The 17,396-nt window shown below is 47.8% G+C and overlaps 1 protein-coding gene across 3 annotated transcripts; it reads right to left on the bottom strand.

The window, feature by feature from the left end:
• Positions 1 to 419: 419 nt before the first annotated feature.
• CBX7 (chromobox 7) lies at positions 420 to 16,916 on the bottom strand. Of its 3 annotated transcripts, XM_075155128.1 has the most exons (7): positions 16,671 to 16,898; positions 15,210 to 15,253; positions 11,078 to 11,143; positions 10,458 to 10,524; positions 9,506 to 9,845; positions 7,293 to 7,481; positions 420 to 7,174 (listed from the first exon to the last, which is right to left on the bottom strand). In XM_075155128.1, the coding sequence occupies exons 1-6, from the start codon at positions 16,737 to 16,739 to the stop codon at positions 7,333 to 7,335; spliced, it is 735 nt and encodes a 244-aa protein (XP_075011229.1). In that variant the 5' UTR covers positions 16,740 to 16,898; the 3' UTR covers positions 420 to 7,174; positions 7,293 to 7,332. The 3 variants fall into 3 exon arrangements, with proteins under 3 accessions (XP_075011229.1, XP_075011223.1, XP_075011237.1); XM_075155122.1 differs by having other exon boundaries at positions 420 to 7,481; positions 16,671 to 16,916; XM_075155136.1 differs by having other exon boundaries at positions 420 to 7,478.
• Between the last annotated feature and the right edge of the window lie 480 nt (positions 16,917 to 17,396).

Here is a 17,396-nt window from a genome sequence, read left to right as displayed (position 1 = left end):
TCTGGCTGGTGCCGGCAGAGCTGTCCTGGCACCACGGTGTTATGCGAGGACGTCAAGAACTCCCTAAACCCAGAGCAGCAGTCACCCTGCCATCAGCGTTCTCCTCTTCAAATTCTAATCCATCAAAGACCAACAGTCCCAGGTCACCTCTGTACAGCTCTAACTTACCCAGTGGGTTAAAAATTAATAAAAAACTAACCTCCTCAAATCAAAGTAATAAGTAATGTCAGAAACAGCCTTTTGCAGGCTCCATTCTTCATCGATCCTTCTTTACTGATCTCTCTCACGCACACGCACATTTTCCATTCTTTTTCCAGCCACACTATGTGTTTATACCAACAGGAGCGACGGGCAGAAAATAATTCAGCTGTAGAATTAAAGCAAGGGGAGGTAAATGACCACACAAACAGACCATTAGGTAAATGTCAGTTCTCATATTTAATATTTTAATAATTTTGTTTGCAACATTTACCACATAAATCATCTAAATAAATAGATGCTGTACAGTCTCTTATCCATATCAGTACAAAAATAAAACCACACTTTGTGTCAGATTATACTTGAGCCTGCCCTCCCTTTGCTATTACAATCTCCTTTCACAGCACATACTCGCTCAGAAAAGGCATTACACTCCGATTGGTTTGTTTGGAATTGGTTTACTCCCTATTTCCCCCCCTCCCCAAATACATTCAGTTAGTCTGTACAAAAGCTAGAAGCTCATTCTGTGCAAAAGGAAGCTTTCTGTGTGCAAAGACTCAGATACTCTAGCGTGCTGACAGGAACAACAGCAACAACTGAAGAGACAAGAACAAAAATAACGGGGGACCCTCCCCTCTAACTGACCCATCTTTCCCCCCCCAACAGAAAGGACACATACCAAATTAGATGAGTCAGTGTGCAAAAGGGCCCAAACCATGTGCATATGCTGAGGGAAAAGGTTGGTGCTGAAAACCCAGTGAGAGAACTGGGGTTCCCCCAGCTGTGGAGCTTGCTAGGTGAGGAAAAAAGATGCTCTCATCTTAGCCTGCTCTAAAGGTTCTTGAGATACGCAGAACAAAAGCTTCATCTAAATGATTTTAGTTCTTTTTTTGCTGTTCTGTTGGAGATGAGGTGAGGAAACAGCCTCTGGAAAAATCCAGCAGCTATTGAAGACAGCTCCTGGTTCACCCTCCCTTCCTCTCCCCACTCCCTGTAGAAGGACGGATATCTCCCCGTTCCTCAGCTAAGCTAATAAGGTGCAATTTTTCAGACGGGAAACTCTATTAGATGTCTCCAGAGCTGGAAGAAGTGGTTGTAGTTCCAGACTAGGACCACTGAAACTGAAACTCAACTTCATTTTTCCCTTTCCTCAGACAAAGGAGGTGGGGCAGGAGGAAGCCAACCTGCACCCTGAAGGCGACCCAGGGACCTTGCAGGTTTCCTCTCCTCCCTTCGGGCGCCCTCCTTTACTTGGCACGGCGGAGCACGCTCCCCCTTCAGCCGTGGGAGGGAGGCAAAGGGCTGGGTGGCAGCTCTGTAAAAATGATAAGGAACAGCCAGTGGCCTCAAAGAGATACATCTTTTGCTTTTCAAATGCCACTTTTAGACAGACGATAAGGAGTACTTAGCACTCCTAGTGCTTTGCATTTCCAAAGTGCTTCAAAACATACTTCAGATTTAAAAGCAAAAAAAAAAAGCTGCTTAACATCTTGACAGATTTGCAAAAAGCTTCTTTGTGCTGACACTACATTTTCTGGTTAAAAAATAATAATAATAAAAAAGGTTTTCCACCCCACCCTCCTCCAAAATCCCCCTCCCAGTCAAAACTCTGCTACCCCAGTAACGAGATAAGCTGTGATAGAGGTTCCGAACGGTCTTACGAGCTCTTCCTTTCAACATCCGACGGGCACTCTCGGACAAGAACCCCTAGCATCTTTGCAAAGCAGCCCACAGCAGATGGAAACAATCTCAGCAGCAAAGCTCCTACCCCATCCCAACTTGGCCGCAATCCATCTCCCCCCTATCAGCCATTACGTGCTCCTACAGAGCTCCGCTCCTCTCTACAACTCCCAGTTAACTAGGGATCATCTCCCACCTGCTCCCTGCTAAGCCACTGTACTTTAAGAAATTAAGGGTGCAAGGGAAAGAGAGGTGGAAGAGAAAAAGGGGTCATCACTCCAGAAAGTGCTTGTTACAGGAAAGGATTTGAAGAGTCTGAGCTCAATTTTAAGTGATTGCTTCTCTCTCCTTCCAATTGTCCTGGGGCTGTTTGGTAGGCCTTCCCATCTTGACCAGCTACTTGGGTGGAATCCAGGTGGTTCGACACCCAGAAGGTTCACGCTTTCTCTGCGAGGACAGTAAGTTTGGCAGACAGAGGACAACACGGTCTCTTGATCATAAGCTATTGTCTCAAAACAAGTTTACCATGCCCTTGGGGAAAACTGTTTTACAACAACCACGGCAAAAGCGACATGTTCCCTTTACCTGTATTTGCCATGTAGAAGTTACCCTATGCAAGCGGTTAACGTACACATCTCCCTCGCTTTCCCAAATGGTAAAAGACAGATACATAAATGCATCACTGACCATCTCCTCCCCACAGGGCCCACTCAGAACTCCGAGGGGCATCCACCCACTGATGCAAGGGATCAGCTTCACTACAAGTTCTTTGCACTTCTAACATGCCTTCTCTCTCAACTGCCAGCTCACCCAAAGGCCTGTCCTCAACCGCCTGGCAACTCTGCAGCAACTCCTTCCCTCCCTCCCCTGACAAGCAGCTGCCCCTACTATTTTCCCAGAAAGGCCCACTGCCCTCTTCTTCCCAGGCTGCAGGTAAGCAAGGGAGGAACAGCAGACGGGTAGCTACCAATTAGCTTTAGAAAAGAAGGTTTTTGTGCTTTCCTTACTTCAGAAAGCACAAACTTAAAGCTTGAGAGGAGAGGAAGGGGTGGAGAGGTGGTGGTAGATTTAGCTTTGCTCAAATACATGGATGTGGCTGACAGCCCTCGCTGCTGTCTTCCGCACCCCGGCCTCTGTTGTGGCTACCACCAAGGGTCTTGTATGAGCTACCCTGCCTATTTTTTGACCTGTGTGAGGCCTCCCTTCTCTATTCCAGTGAAACCATCAAACAGCAATAGCTGGCACACAGCAGGAAACAGTACTGGGGCCAAGGGCCCCTTGTGAGGTGAACAAACAATTTTATACATTCAGTCACAAAACACCAGAAGAACAATTCTGGACAGTTTCACAACACTAACAACAACAAAAAAGCCATTCATTTCTCAATAAGCTTCTTTCTGTTTGAGGCTCCGACATAAGCAAAGGTCAATTCACTAACAAATTTGGGCTTATTTTGGCAAATGGAACTGCTTTTGGGTGTTCTCACAATAATATCCTGGCCTTTCTTGAAAAAGAAAGGAAAAAAAAAAAAACACTAAACCCCACCTTGGTCTGACTTCACAAGCAGAAGGGCCCCCAAGCAAATGCAAGACAATAAGGAGCATGCAGGAGATACGAGGCTACTTAATGCCACTATTTATGTGTTAAAACTTGCTGTTCCAAGGCATCACTTATATATCAGAGCAGTAACATCTAGTTTATAACCATCCAGGTACAGACGCAGTCCTTTCCTTTTTTTTTTTTTTTTTTTTTTTTTTTAAAAACACTGTTAACGATAAAGGTTTTCCAATCTCACAAAGCTCCTCAATTCTGTCATATATACAGCGAGAAGATCTATGAAATAAAAACTTCTGTCTCCCAAACGTGGCTGGTAAATTCTCACACAGAAACAGTACTAAGAATGAACAGTTCCTCTTTGAGAAGTTTGTTTCTTGCATACAGTTCAGTAATTTCCACTGGCTGAAGTCTGTTTTTCTTGTTTACGGCCATGGAGCCAAACGAGGTATGGGAGAGTTAGCCCATTTCTATTCTCGGCTTGTGCTTCAAATAGAATTATTAAACTCAGCTTCAGCTGGATGCTATTCTGGCTCTTCTAATCAAACGGAATGCTTAACGAAGCTCCAAGCACAGCATCTGATTTTCATGATATGTTAGCACAAGAAGTCCCAATTCAATTTTCAGATTTTGGGTTGAACTGGCAGACGGACAATATTGAGGAGAAGAGACCAGTAAACCCAGACAACCTCTTTTGCCATCACAAGTAAAACGCCCATACATCTCTACACCTGCGGAAGTGGAATAAAGCTAATTTTAAAGTCCCTGAAGGCCAGCTCTACCAAGAAGTTTACAACGATATGTCACCAGACAATATGGAACAGAGCCACATTTTAAAAAGATCAAGAGAAAAGTCTTCTCAAAAAGATCTTCAAGATAAGCAAGAATTCATGAATGTCAGAAAAAAAAAATCCACCCCAACGCAGTAACTGCTTAGTTTCCTACCACAAACTCCTCCTCACACACAAACCGAACCCACGCACATGCAACTTGTTGCATCTTAACCTGATAAGGGTTAACTCCTCATTGACCTGTACACAAAGCAGCATGGTAGCCAGGTACTTTGTTCAATACTTCATGTAGTGATATGATTAGTCACCAGCAGAACACAAGCTAGCCTGATCCAAAAAATGATTAAGATATGAAGCTGTGGGTGGATCCTCTTTGAAAGACCACCACAGGTCTTCAAAAACTCCACTACAAGAGGAAGAAGAGATGTTTAAAGAGAAATGCCAAAACAAAACATTGAGAAGGCTCAGCTGGTGGGTGGAGAGAAAAGCAGAGGATGGAAATCCAGTTTATTAGGACAAGCTCTTTCCTGCCGCAGGATTGGTATTACTTCCGATGTCAGCCAAAGCCAGGAACATTAGTAAATAGGAAGCTTTTCTGGTGTATTTGTACACCAAGATGAAGACAGGACAAAGGGGGCAGTTCAGCTGCATTAGAATAAAGAAACCAGATCCTATAAATGCCACGAAGACTTAGCAGGATGAGCTGGAGTTCAGAACTTTTAAAAAAATAAACTAAAATATTATGCTTCTGCAACCATAACTACCTGACCTGCTACAACCCTCAAGAGTGGACTCAGCCATGTGGTGCGCGCACTGGTCACAACAAAAGAGAGATGCAGGTATTCAGCACGTTTGGCAGGTGTTGGGAAGAGGGGGTGTGTGGGGGGGTGATGATGACAACACTGTCTGACCCCACATCCTGCATAAGAGGGTACAACTCCAGATACAGAAGCCTCGCTCTGGACACCCACGTTCAACAAACATCCTGAGCCTGTATGCTTACCTCATCAATTCGCCCCTGCCAGCTATTGCAAGCTTCTTTCCCACTCACTCTTCCTCCCACCGCATAATTCCCTCCCCAGCTTCCACTTCTCACCCTCTCAGATTTCTCCATAATAAAGCTCCCATGTCACTTCTTCAAGAGACAAAAGGTTACTCCAGAAATTCAAGACTTTCCCAGAGGTCCTGAAACTGCTGTGACACAGTGGAAGACGGGCCTGCTCAAACAGCTCTGAGATGGAAGGGGAAATCCTAAGTCTACACTGAGCTGCCATATCCTATCTGAGGTAAAATCTGCTTTTAATAAAAACCATAGGGGCACTCCAAGCACTTTGCAAAAAATAGATGTTTGGATGACCAGAAGCCCCAGAGCTCCCAAATTCTGCAGGCCAGCAGCCAAGCCCTTCAAAGGAACACATGGAGGATTTCCACAGGTGTCTTCACCTCAGAGCTCAGAAGGCTCGTAGCTTCATTTAGAATAAATACAGCAAATAAGGGATGCTTCAGGTGGGGTGGGGAAAGGAAACAAAGGATTTAAGGACAGTAATCACGACAGTAGCCAATGTTACCCTGCAGCACTCTGTTCTGCAGTTCCCACCTTAGACTCTAGCTTACTTGTCTTGCTTTCCATAGGAAAAGGTCTAATATTTAAAAATTTAAGTTATTTCAATAAAATTTGCTTTTAAAAAAATGGAAGAGAACATGCATGTGCAAGAACAGATGCTATGCTAAACTACCAACTCAAAATACAGCAATTCTTCAAAAACCTCAAAGTGTCACAGGCAGTCCAGCACAAGGCATTTTTAAGTGCAAGATCAGGCAGGGTCTATTGAAATGCAGACCGCTTTCCTTGGCAAAGATTTTTAAGCCTTCCAAGGCGAAGTTCCCATCAGTAAAGTAGTACAGGATCACAGATACTGTGAGGAGACTGGAGTCACGGAAGAATATTACTCAGGCAGTACAATCCAAGAATTCTCATCGCTAAGAATTAAGAATTTTTTTTCCCCTCCTCAAATCTGATACATGCCTTCCCCACATGTTGTTTACCTTGGATCTCTCAAAGGGATCCAAGAACAGAATTTGCTGCTAATCAGGGTCCATTTCTAGCTCAGTTCTGTCCAATTCCTGTGTCCTGGGCCTGTGCCAGTATCTTGGATATCTTTGCAATGCCAGGCAATGCTTTGGTTGTCCTTTTAGCCCCGCCTCCCAGGGGAGAGGAGTCAGTTTTCAACCGACTTATTACCACAGATTCAGGGCAGCATTTGTTATTAATACTGAATTTGGCAAAGGGTAAGAACACCCCACTTTCCATAACGCATTCCTCACACAGCAGACCAAGCCTAGAAATCCTGTTTAGCATATATAGAATGGTATGCCTTGACTGTGCTGGGTTTCTGAGCTTTTAATGAGGGCAAATTGAATTTACGTTGCCAATCTAGATTTCAGAGATGCATTTCAGTCTTTCCACGTGATCAACAATCAAAGAGAGAAACCTCTGCTGTCTATACGGACCTGTGCTGCAAAGACTGACTTACCACAGACAGGCAAATGCGGTTCTGAAGTCCTGACAGCAGGCCACAGGGAAGACAGCACTGGAGAGAAAGTCTTAACAGGCTGGAGTTATCTACACAGGTAGGATCCATTGCCTCTCACTGCTGCAGGAAGAGAGGGAGAAGGAAGGTGGGAAGAGCAATGCACAGAGAAGTATCTTTATCCAAGGGATATCAATTGCAGAACAAGGCAGCAGGCTAGAGATCCAGCTCTCTTTCCACCTCCACATGCCCTCTCCCCACAAATGCAGCTGCTGCCACTTAACAGGATAAAAGGCGAATTGTTCAGCTGGCTGCTTTCACATCTAGGAGGGAGTCTTTGCCAGGGAAAGGGCTGTCAGTTTTTCAGATGGACAAAGCAATGACAAACACACACCCCCTACACTGCCCTTTTTTGCGTATCTGAAAGGGAAAAAAGGAGAAGAGGGAAAAAAAAAAAAGGTCTCTGTAAACATTTTAAGAGGAGACATTTTGGATTTTTTTTTTCTTAAGGGATAAAATAACCCTTCCCTAGCCCCACCCTAAAAGCACTGGTTCTGGGGAGCACTGAAAACGGAGATTCAGAACTGCGCACTCCGGTCTCGGAAGAAGCCCTCAGCCACTTGTGCTTCTCTGAAAGTGACGGTAATGGAGTTTGCCGTGATGTCTGTCACTGTCACTTCGCTGGGGGGCACAGTGGGAATCCAAGGGAGGCTGCCATCCACATCTGCTGCAGAAGGAGAGGCAGATAAGAGCATGTTAGTAAGAGAGAGAGAGGGTGAGGGAGAAGGAAGGAGGAAGAAGAAAGGGAAGGAAAGAATGGAAAAGGGGCCTCCTTTCTGACAAACGGTGGGTGAAATCAGCCCATACTGAGTCTGCACATACAAGGCAAGAAAGAGCATGGGCAAGCCCTCCCCTCAGAGGCTAAGGGAAAATGGAGGATCACTGCAGGATATAATGGGAAAAGGAAAGAGTAGCAAAGGTGTCCAGACACACACCAGCATTGGAGCAGCCTACACCTCTCACCCCATCTCAGCCCCTAATTTGGCTCTGTGTCAGCAAAGCACACTCACCCAGGTGTGAGCTCACCTGCTTGTAAATGCCCTACCCTGCTGAAAAGTCAAAAATCACACACTCTTACACACGCTCTTCAGACACTCCTATGGGAGCCAACAGGATCCAAAATGGAGGGTCTTCCTTGTACTGCACCTGCAACGCAGCCTAAGTGCGATTCTCTCAAAAATCCATCAATACTGCTTCATGGAGAGGCTGCTATCCCTTTCTCATATCTTTCCTTTGCTCCCCGATAACTCCATACAAGAAATCCAAGCATCCCCACACCTTCCCACTGTAAGAATAATTACCAGTCCCTCTGCCACCCAAAGCCTCACTTCCCCTCAACCCCTAGAGGCAGCCACAAAAATACACGGAGAGAGGAAGGAAAGCATACCCTCTCCCTGTCACTGTATCTGTACTATATACCTTGTTGTCCCAACCTGGGCAAGGAACAAGGGCCCCTTAAAAGTGTATTTCTTGGCCTCTGCCTCAAATACCTGGGGTGCCTACTTTCACCTCAGAAAGAGTCCAATCGCCCCCAACAGTAAGTGGAATTCCATGCAGGCCGTGTGTCAAGGGGAGAACAAAACCAGTTTCACATTTCTTTAGTGCTGTTCACTCTTCCGATCCCCAAGTGCTTTAGAGCCCAGCGCTTCAAGGGGGGAGCAGCCCCACACATTTGCCCACTGCCAGGATGCAACACTGGGTTCCTCTGTGCTGCCCCCATTGCTATCTCCCTGGATTTTGGTGCTGTTTGAGTCCCTCTCAGAAAGGAGGGGATAGCGTTGATTCTCAGAACATAACCCTCTCCCCCAGATCCTGCCTAATCCAGCTTGGTTAACAGCTATTCCTAGCAAGGAGTAACAGCATTCCCTTAGCTACTATAAGCAGCACAAGCCCTGGTTTTCCCCTCCTCAGGAAAGCTACGCCTTCAGAAGCTCTAATAATGCAGGGATAGTGTTTCCCTGGTAACTCAGAGCAACATGCAAATCCCACAGCCCTCCTGCACAAAATGCTGGTATCCCTCCCCAAAATGCCAAATGTGCTTGGACATCTCCCTACACTCATGCTGCGTACTCAGGCAGGAGTTACCATCCTCACTTCATATCTCTCATCCCCCTCTCACATAGCTCTATAGCAAGACTTCAGAGAGAACATGGGGTGTGGAGAGGAAAGGGAAGGAGAGGGCAGAGGAACGCACTAGCGTTCAGGAACCATACAGGGTTCCTAGCGGCATTCCTGTATGTTCCTCAGAGCAGCACTATGAGAGGAGTGCTGGCGTCCAAGCTTGTCCACTGCCAGCCATGCTCCTTTTAGGAGAGCAACAGGCTGAACACATGTGGGTATGTGGACAGAGGCAAAGTTCATCACTGTCACACCTGCCTGTCACCTCTGCTGGGAGGAAACTAGAAGAGGGGAGTAACTTGCAGTATCTTCCGCATGTTGTCTAACACTGGGAGGGGCGTCACTGATATGAGACTACAGAGAGGCGACAGTACCAAAAAGCAGATTAAGATGTGCTATTCATCCAAACAAGAAAGGAACTTGCAGACAAAAGGGCCACAATGTGAGCCAGCAAGAGCTGCTCTGAGGACCTGACCTAAAACACAATCCCAGGATGAGGCAAGCAAGGAGGAAGCATGCAGAGCATCATTCGCATGCCCCAGAACTTTACAGCCAAGGAGTGTCTGGTCTTACCTTCTTTGCTGGTGTGCTGCATGGCCTCCCAGTCCTCAGGGCCCTGCCTGGCCTCCAGGCCCACTGCATCATTCAGGAAGAACTCACGCCTGCAGTTTCGGCTCTCCAGGCTCGCCATGCGGGGGAACTTCTTCCTTGACAGTCGCAGGTACTTCTGGTTTTTGCGTTGCTTCCGGAGAGAGAATGGCAGGACCGCTCCCCCAGTCTTCTCTGAGAACTCTGCCTGCCCTGGCTTCGCCCCTGGCAGGCTACTGTCTCCTCCTCCAAACCTCCGTGCAAGAGAGAAACAAAGCTTCTCCTTTCCCTTGTGGGCACTTCTCAAGTCCATGCCATACAGCCGCTGCCAAGACATCAATGCAGCAAGGGTCAGATGGGAAATCTGATAATACAGTCAGGGCTCCCACTTGGGAGCCAGGAAACTCTTCTTTGTTCAGTCCCTGAACATCTAGATGAGCTAGGATAAGTTGTGCTGCTTCTACAACACTGTTTCTCTCACCTCTTCAACTGCCATCTAAGCTCTTCCTAACATGTGTTTCCTAGGATTGGCTGCTTTGCTTGGCAACAGTCAAAGCGTGCTGGAACTCCACTTCCAACCAGTGGCTACCTTTAACATGATGGAAAGTCCAAGCCCAACATGAAATTAAAAGAGCACACAAACCAGGTAACCTGCAACCACACAAGCCCAAAGTTTATAAAATCCTAGTTCAGAGAGCAAGAGCTGTTGTTGGTTTTGTTTTTTTGTTTTGTTTTGCTTTTTAAAAGACAAGTTAGCTGGCTCTTCAGCTAACAGGTTAAAACTATCTGCCTACCCACTGATTTCATGTTGCTGTGTTAGCTTGTTACCTCAAATTTTGTCCATGCAACAGCAAATGGACAGTTTCCACCTCCTTGTGAGCAGAGGAGCAGCACAGCAGCTAACGAGTTAGAAATACAGAGAAGAGCAAGAGGCTACCTGCAGTAAGAGGCGCTTTGGTTTGGGGCCTCTTTTCCTGTACCCCGATGCACGGTCTCTCTCTTCCCTGTGAAAGAGGAACACAAGTCAAACTGAGTGCTAAATACCACAGCACAAAGCCTAGTCAGGACTTCTACCTTTCACAAAGCCTAGTCAGGACTTCTACCTTTCACAGCACAGCTCCCTCATTTCCTTCATTAAAACCCAATGGTGACCAGTGTGGACTTGGAAAACATCCCAGAATTGCTTCTCGTAGGAGTGAAAGCCTTGCAATAAGGGAATGTCTCTAACCTATCCCTGATCAGCTGAGTCAGAGGAACTTACCACCTCACATCACTCCAGTCCAGCCCTGGACCTGATTAAAACCTGAGACTGACTGCTCTTTGGCTCAGTGCTGCTTGTTCTTGGCCTCATTTCCCGAACAGTGCCAATCAGAGCCGCTTTAACCCTGTCTTGTCTGTCTCAGCCAACACCAGGATACAGAGATCCAGCAGGATTCATTGCTATACATCTCATCCTTGATTGAAGTAGGGACAACAGGGGCACTTTATGCACACTACGAAATAAAGACACTATTTCCTTTTCCTGTGTTCAGGGAGAGAAGGAACATGGGCCCTTACTTTTCTTCATAAGCCACTACCAGGCGAGGGTCCAAGATATGATCCTCTGGCTCCCATGTGCTGTATCTGAAGAAAAATATAAGGAATAAAAAGTAAACAATACTTTAATGAAACATTCTCTCTGCAGGCCTGCTACCAGTGTGCTGCAGCCCTGGATACTTCTTCACAAGGGTCAGTGGGGCCTGCCACAACATTGCGAGAGCTCTGAGGAATCCCAGCCATTCCCTCCCCAACTTCCCACAAACACCACCTCCCCTTCCCAAAACAGGCAGGGCCAAGCATCAAGCAGCTCTTTGTAGGAGAGCAGGGAAGGCTTTCCTCCCTAGGGCCCCCTCCGCGCTATTTGCAAAGCCTGTGCAGATACTTGCAAACTGATTTTAAGTCAATGCCTAAGCAGGTCTCATCTGCAGCACTGCCTCAAATCCAACAAACCCCATGGAACAATGAGACATGATCTGATACAGCTTTCTGAAAAATAGGTCTCTCTTAATTTAGAGTGCTCAAAGAGTAAGTATGCTTTCTCACCTGCATTATTAATTACCTCTAATCACTGGAGCTGAAAGTATTCATTTAAGAAGAGTTTAATTTTTCTCCACTGATGGCATTCAACTAAACATGTTTAGACCTGGGCCCTGAGGCAAGTTGATGGCGACTTTCCAACCATTCCTCCTCTTGCTCAACTCCCCCTGCAGGTTATTTCTATCTAGCAGAGGTCATCGGTATTTCTGTACCAGCGCAGGAGGAACCCATCTGCATTGTGGTCAGGGCTACCAGAACTACCCAAAATAAGATTGATGCTCTGAAAGTAGCCTGTGAACAGTGTCACTCACTGCCCCATCTTCCTCCTCGATTGCCAGACAGCTGTGACAGGAGTCAGATGCTCAGGAAAGGACTGAACCCACCCAGCAGGCAACACCAAAAACAGTTCCCAATGGGCACAGCTGCACTTAATACCAGGGAGAAGCAGCCAAAAACTCCCACTGTGGAAGGTGAAAGGATCACAAGGTGGTCCTCATGGCATGTTTTCTTCTAAGGGGTCATGTTTGCCCAGAAAAGGTGGATAGCACGCCTCTACCATACAAACTCAAAGGCAAGTCTGAAACCCCAAATGACTCAGAACATTAATTTTCCTGGAATGCGAGGTCCAGGGCCTGGAGGCAGAGCCCCTCCCAGCCCCTGGGGAGGAGGGCCAGAGTGGAGCCACATGCAGGTGGGCAAGGGTGCATTTGTATCAGTGCCTTTAAACAGAGGGGAAGCATTTCAGGATGTTTACATTTCTGGATAAAGCACAGACTGCACATGAGGGCATGTGATACATGCACATATGTACACAGTGGAGGTGGTTTGGGAATGCTTTTCCCTTTCATCTTTCCAATAGGCAGAAGAAAGTTACTGAAATACAGGAGCATTCCTGGAGAATGGTTCTAGAAATGAACGTACAATTCTTTTACAAAAGGGAGAAACAAAAACATGAAATTCAGATATTTCAAGGTACACTGTACATCAGAGAGTTAAGGACATGCCTTCATAACCAGCTGATCCCTCCCTCCCTCCTTTGCTCAAGCCTCCTGCAGCAAGCTGACTGTGAGCTGTCAAAGCCAAGATGCTGTTTGATCAGAGGAAGGTTTCCTCCCAGCTGCAGGGATTCTGGCACTCATTCTACAAATTCAAGAAAAATAATAACACAAAGAGGGGAAAAAGACATCGGCTTGCTTTTCATGGGCAGGAGAAGAAAGGGGATTTGCTTTTAAAAAAAACCTGGTGGGTGTTGCCTTTTTCTCTGCAGCTCAGTTTCTGGCTTCGCTGCAGTGGCAAAACACTGCATATAAAAAAAACATGGTTCAGTTTGCCACGCGCGCGCGCACACACACGCACACAGAGCTATATATACGGGTACACACGGCCCAGGCTGCAGCAGAACTGCAGAGAGCAGGCACTCTGAAAACATAGATCATATGATCTTCCTTCCCCCTCCTTCTACTCCTCCTCTTCCCCCTCCCCTCTTAACTCCAACACAAGTTGTAAACAAGCTTGTAGCTAGAATCAGATTGTAACTCCTCCATTCCCCGACTCCAACAGTACAATGCAGAAATCCGAGGTGCAGGGCATTAACAAGCATTTTTTTATTAAAAAGGGAAAAAAAAGTGAACTATCAATTACATGGGAAAGCCGCAAACTGCTGACCTATCCTTATTCCTTCCATGAAGCCTCCAATGGGAATGATGGGATAACTGGTACAGAAATTACAAGGAGCAATGCGACAAGGTTGGAGAGGGGAATGATGAGAAATACGACATGGGATGAGGAAACGGAGTATGTTGGAAGCAAACAGCTTGTGGTGCTGCATGCCATCACAGGCATATGTATGTTTAGAAATAAGGAACAGAGACTGCTAGCAGGATGAAAGTGGTTTCAATGCTCAAAGCATCTTGGTTTTAAGCAACTCAAACCACCAAGTGAAGAGTTAAAATCGAGGGAGAGGGGAAAAAAAAGAAAAAGAAAAAAAAAAATCGGTGTTCTTCAGATTTGGAGTTTGGGGGAAGAGGAAAGGTATTTGGACATGTCACAGCATCAAAAGAGGGGAACTCTGACACGCCCTTGCTCCCTGGGCTGAAGGCTGTGCTTTTAATTCCCAAAAGGGAGTTTCTGGCTCTCCCAGAGTTCCAAAGCGCAGGGCAAGGAAAGGCAGCAGTAAGAATAAGGGCTGCTCTGTCCAAGGAAACATTACGCCATGCCTCAGCCCACCTTCTTGGCAAGTGACTTTACACGAGAAGGACCTCAATGCAAAAGGAGAATGGGATAAACATCAGTATTCTGGCCAAAAGGGGATGGTGCCTCACAGACAACAAATACATTTCCCAACCTCTACCAACGATTAAATTAGGCTTGGCTACTTAGAAGGCTGAAGGAGTCCAAGAACTGACCCGCACTATATGGCAGCTGGTGCTCAACAAGTGCACAAGGTTACACTTTGACAGCAGAACTTGTAGTCAAGAACAAAGTCACCCTCTCGCACCACCACCAGAGAGAGGAAGATGCTTATATTCACACATGCCCTAGAAGCGCAAGGATTAGGCACGCAGGATTAGGCACGCAGGAACACATTTCAACTTCTTGGACACCAGGTACAATCTGTCAGGACCATCCTAGTAGGCCCTGCTTTGCAACTGCAAGGATGAACCCATAAAAGCAGCCTCCTTTGCTTAGCAACACATGTGCAACTGCATGTGTAATGTAGTTGTGCCCACGCACGTTGTGTACGTACACACAGAGTTACAAACAGAAAAGCAAAGACACGGCCTCGTATGGGTTGACCAGGAGGCTGTTCTACTAGACTGCTAGCTAACATAGTAATATTCTCCAGTTACCTAATCCTTTTAATCTCAAAGCAGAGATGTTTACAGTTTACAGACTGTTTAGGCACAGAGGAATCACTCTTCTTCAGACACAGCTGCATTTTAATAAGAGAAGTATCTGTAAACAGTGCACAGCAATGCTGCAAAAAAAATTTTTTTTTCCCCTTTTTGCAACATAGCAACCAAAGCAAAAGCAGAAAAGGCACTCACAATAACACAAGGTTTCGGACAAGGAAATGAAGGCATGGTGGTAATTTTCAAGGGACAAAGATCACCTGCATTTGGCTACAATCAATAAATCTGAAACATTGCCCCTTTCTGTTTGTGAATTGTAGAGGGGAAGCACTAGGACAAGACAAGACCATCAACTTGTTTTCTATTTTTAAAGACTGCATATAGTCCTAAAAATAAAGTGAGGCCCTCTTGGTGCTGACTCAGAAAAGCAGGAGCCATTCCAAGTTCAGAAGAATCAGGGTTCTCTGTTGAACTCATAATGAATTTAAAAACATTTGTATCTAGAAAGCATCTCAATGGAATATTTCAGTGGTGGCAAAAACCAGTCAGAATAGATTGGCACACGGTTTGTATCCTTCAGCTGCCAGTCCGGAAATAGATTTTGGTTTTGGTTTGTGGCTCTTTGTTTTTGTTTATCGTTGTTGGAATGAGGCACAAAAGGTTACCCATTAAGAATGAGATGCTCAGTTGCAGAGATACAGTGTAAGCTATTACCAAATATTAAAGAAAAAAGAGTAAAAGACAAGTAAAACACAACTTACTTTGGGGGCCATCCTTTCCACTTCACCAGGTATTCTACTTTACCCTAAGGGCGGAAAAAGGAAGAAGAAAACAGGTGAACTCCGCAACCAAATATGGGCTACAGTAAGAGAGGTAACCAATCAACAGGACTATACTCTGCAACTGAAAAACTCATTTCCCATCATTTTATTTTCAAAACAAAGCCACTTCCTCATTCAACTACACTTGCTATACCTTTTTCCCCTGAAAATGGGCACGCAGGGGTATTTAAGAATGCTTGAACTACCATCAGCTTGGGATCATACCTTTGCAGAAGCCTAGCAGGCACAACCCCAAAAGCCAACTAGAGAGCAAGACTGCAACCACTCCTGCGTTTACAGGCAATCCTACAAGAAGTCAGCACGCATAAACGCGAGAGGGAGATGTATGCCAGGAGCAAGTGTCAGAGGAATTTTTTTTAAGCAGAGAGAAGAAATACAGTATTTTGGAACCTATGATGCGTCTCTTTGGCATGTTCCCTTCCAGTTGCTACACGCTTTACTCAAACACTGTTCCATCTATCACAGTCACTCAACCTTTCGACCCAAGCAAACAGCAGCTCACAACTGAAGTTCAGAGTTATCCATTTATTTGTTCACTCTAAGTAGAAGATTTAAAAAGCAAAAAAAGCAAAAAAAAAAAAAAAAAGCAGTGATTGGAAACCTCAAGGGCTCCTGAGGAATGTGCACAACCATTAAAATCTTTAATATACTAAGGGGCTTGTTAAGCACTTCCCAAAGCATGGCAGAGGCCTTCATGCGTGCAGGATGACCATCCCTCGAAGTGCCACTATTGCAAGCAAAGCGCTCGGGTACTTGAGCCAGAGAACCAGTTTCATTTTCCTCAGAGAGGGGCTCATCAGCTTTCCACTGTTTGAAAATACTGCCCTATGAGGAACTTTCCACCAGAGAATCTCTACACGCTGCATGCTTATGGGTTACTCCTCGTAACACCCTGTGGGGACGGAGAGCGTTTTCACAGCTGGGGAAACTGAGTCACCAAGCTGGCCGCCAAACCTTTCCAAACCCTCTCTTGATTCGAGGCGTCCGGTTGGTTGCCACCAGCACTGATTTTGCAGAAACTGAAAGCCCCCAGCAACGACATCTCTCTTTCCCCCCCGGGCTGCCCCAGAACCCCACCCGCCGCAGGAGCGACTCCCGCCAACAGGCGCGTCCCTCGCCCGCCGGCCCTGCAGGCCCCAGGCAGAGGCAGGGGCAGGGGCCGGGGCCGGGGCCGGGGCCGGGGCCGGGGCCGGGGCCGCCCCCGCCGGCAGCGCGAGGCCGCCCGGTACTCCGCGCGAGGGGAGAAGGCAGGGCGGCCACGCGCGCGCCCACCACGCCCCCCACCCGCCGCGCTTGTGCGAGGCGGGAGGGGCGGGGGGTGTCCCGGTGCGCTCTTCCCCCGCCGCCCGGCGGGGCCCGCCCCGCCCCGCCGCAGCCCACCTTCCGCACGCGCTTCTTGCGGATGCTCTCCACTGCGAACACCTGCTCCCCGATGGCCGACAGCTCCATGCAGCGGGCGGGACAGCGGCGCTGGCGCCGGCCACCGGCGGCCCCGCGACCGGGGGAGCCGGCTGTCGCAAGGCGGAGGGCGGGCGGGGCTGCCTCCCGCGGTGGCGGTGGCGGCGGTGGCGAGGCTGGCCCGGCGGCGGCCGTTGCCCGCTGGCGGCCGTTACCCGCCGCTCCCCCTCACACGCCCCCTCGCGCGCGGCCGCGCCCCCTCCCCTCCCCCCGCCCCGCTTTAGAACCTGCGCAACGTTTTCCCCGGCGCGCGCCGGGGGGGGGGGGAGGAGGAGGAGGCGGGCGGCGGGGCGCGGCTTGGGCGGGAACCGGCTGAGGGGCCGCCGCTGCCACCGCTCCCTGCCTCAGCCGCCGCTTTACCCCTCCCCTCCTGGAGCCCGGCTCCCGCTGGCACCCCGCTTTCCTCACGGAAAGGGCCGTCGGTTTCCAACACGCCGGCGCTTGCGGGGGGAGCGCCGTGAGGAACCGCTGCCCGCCGCCGGCGCGGTCTCTAGCCGCCGCAAAGCGGTAGTATTTACGAGTGTTTTCCACAGGAATGGCCCTCAGCGATCGCGTGTCATCGGCGGCCGGTGGGAAACCACCAGGTGACAAAGTGTTGAGGCAGGAGAGGCCGGCGGCACGGACCGGTGCAGAAGAAATGCGGTGTGG

Source organism: Calonectris borealis, chromosome 1 (assembly GCF_964195595.1).
Source record: "Calonectris borealis chromosome 1, bCalBor7.hap1.2, whole genome shotgun sequence".
In the NCBI taxonomy this organism is placed as follows: Eukaryota; Metazoa; Chordata; class Aves; order Procellariiformes; family Procellariidae; genus Calonectris; species Calonectris borealis.
The sequence above is the reverse complement of the archived record's forward strand: the minus strand, read 5'-3'. Positions and strand labels throughout refer to the sequence as shown.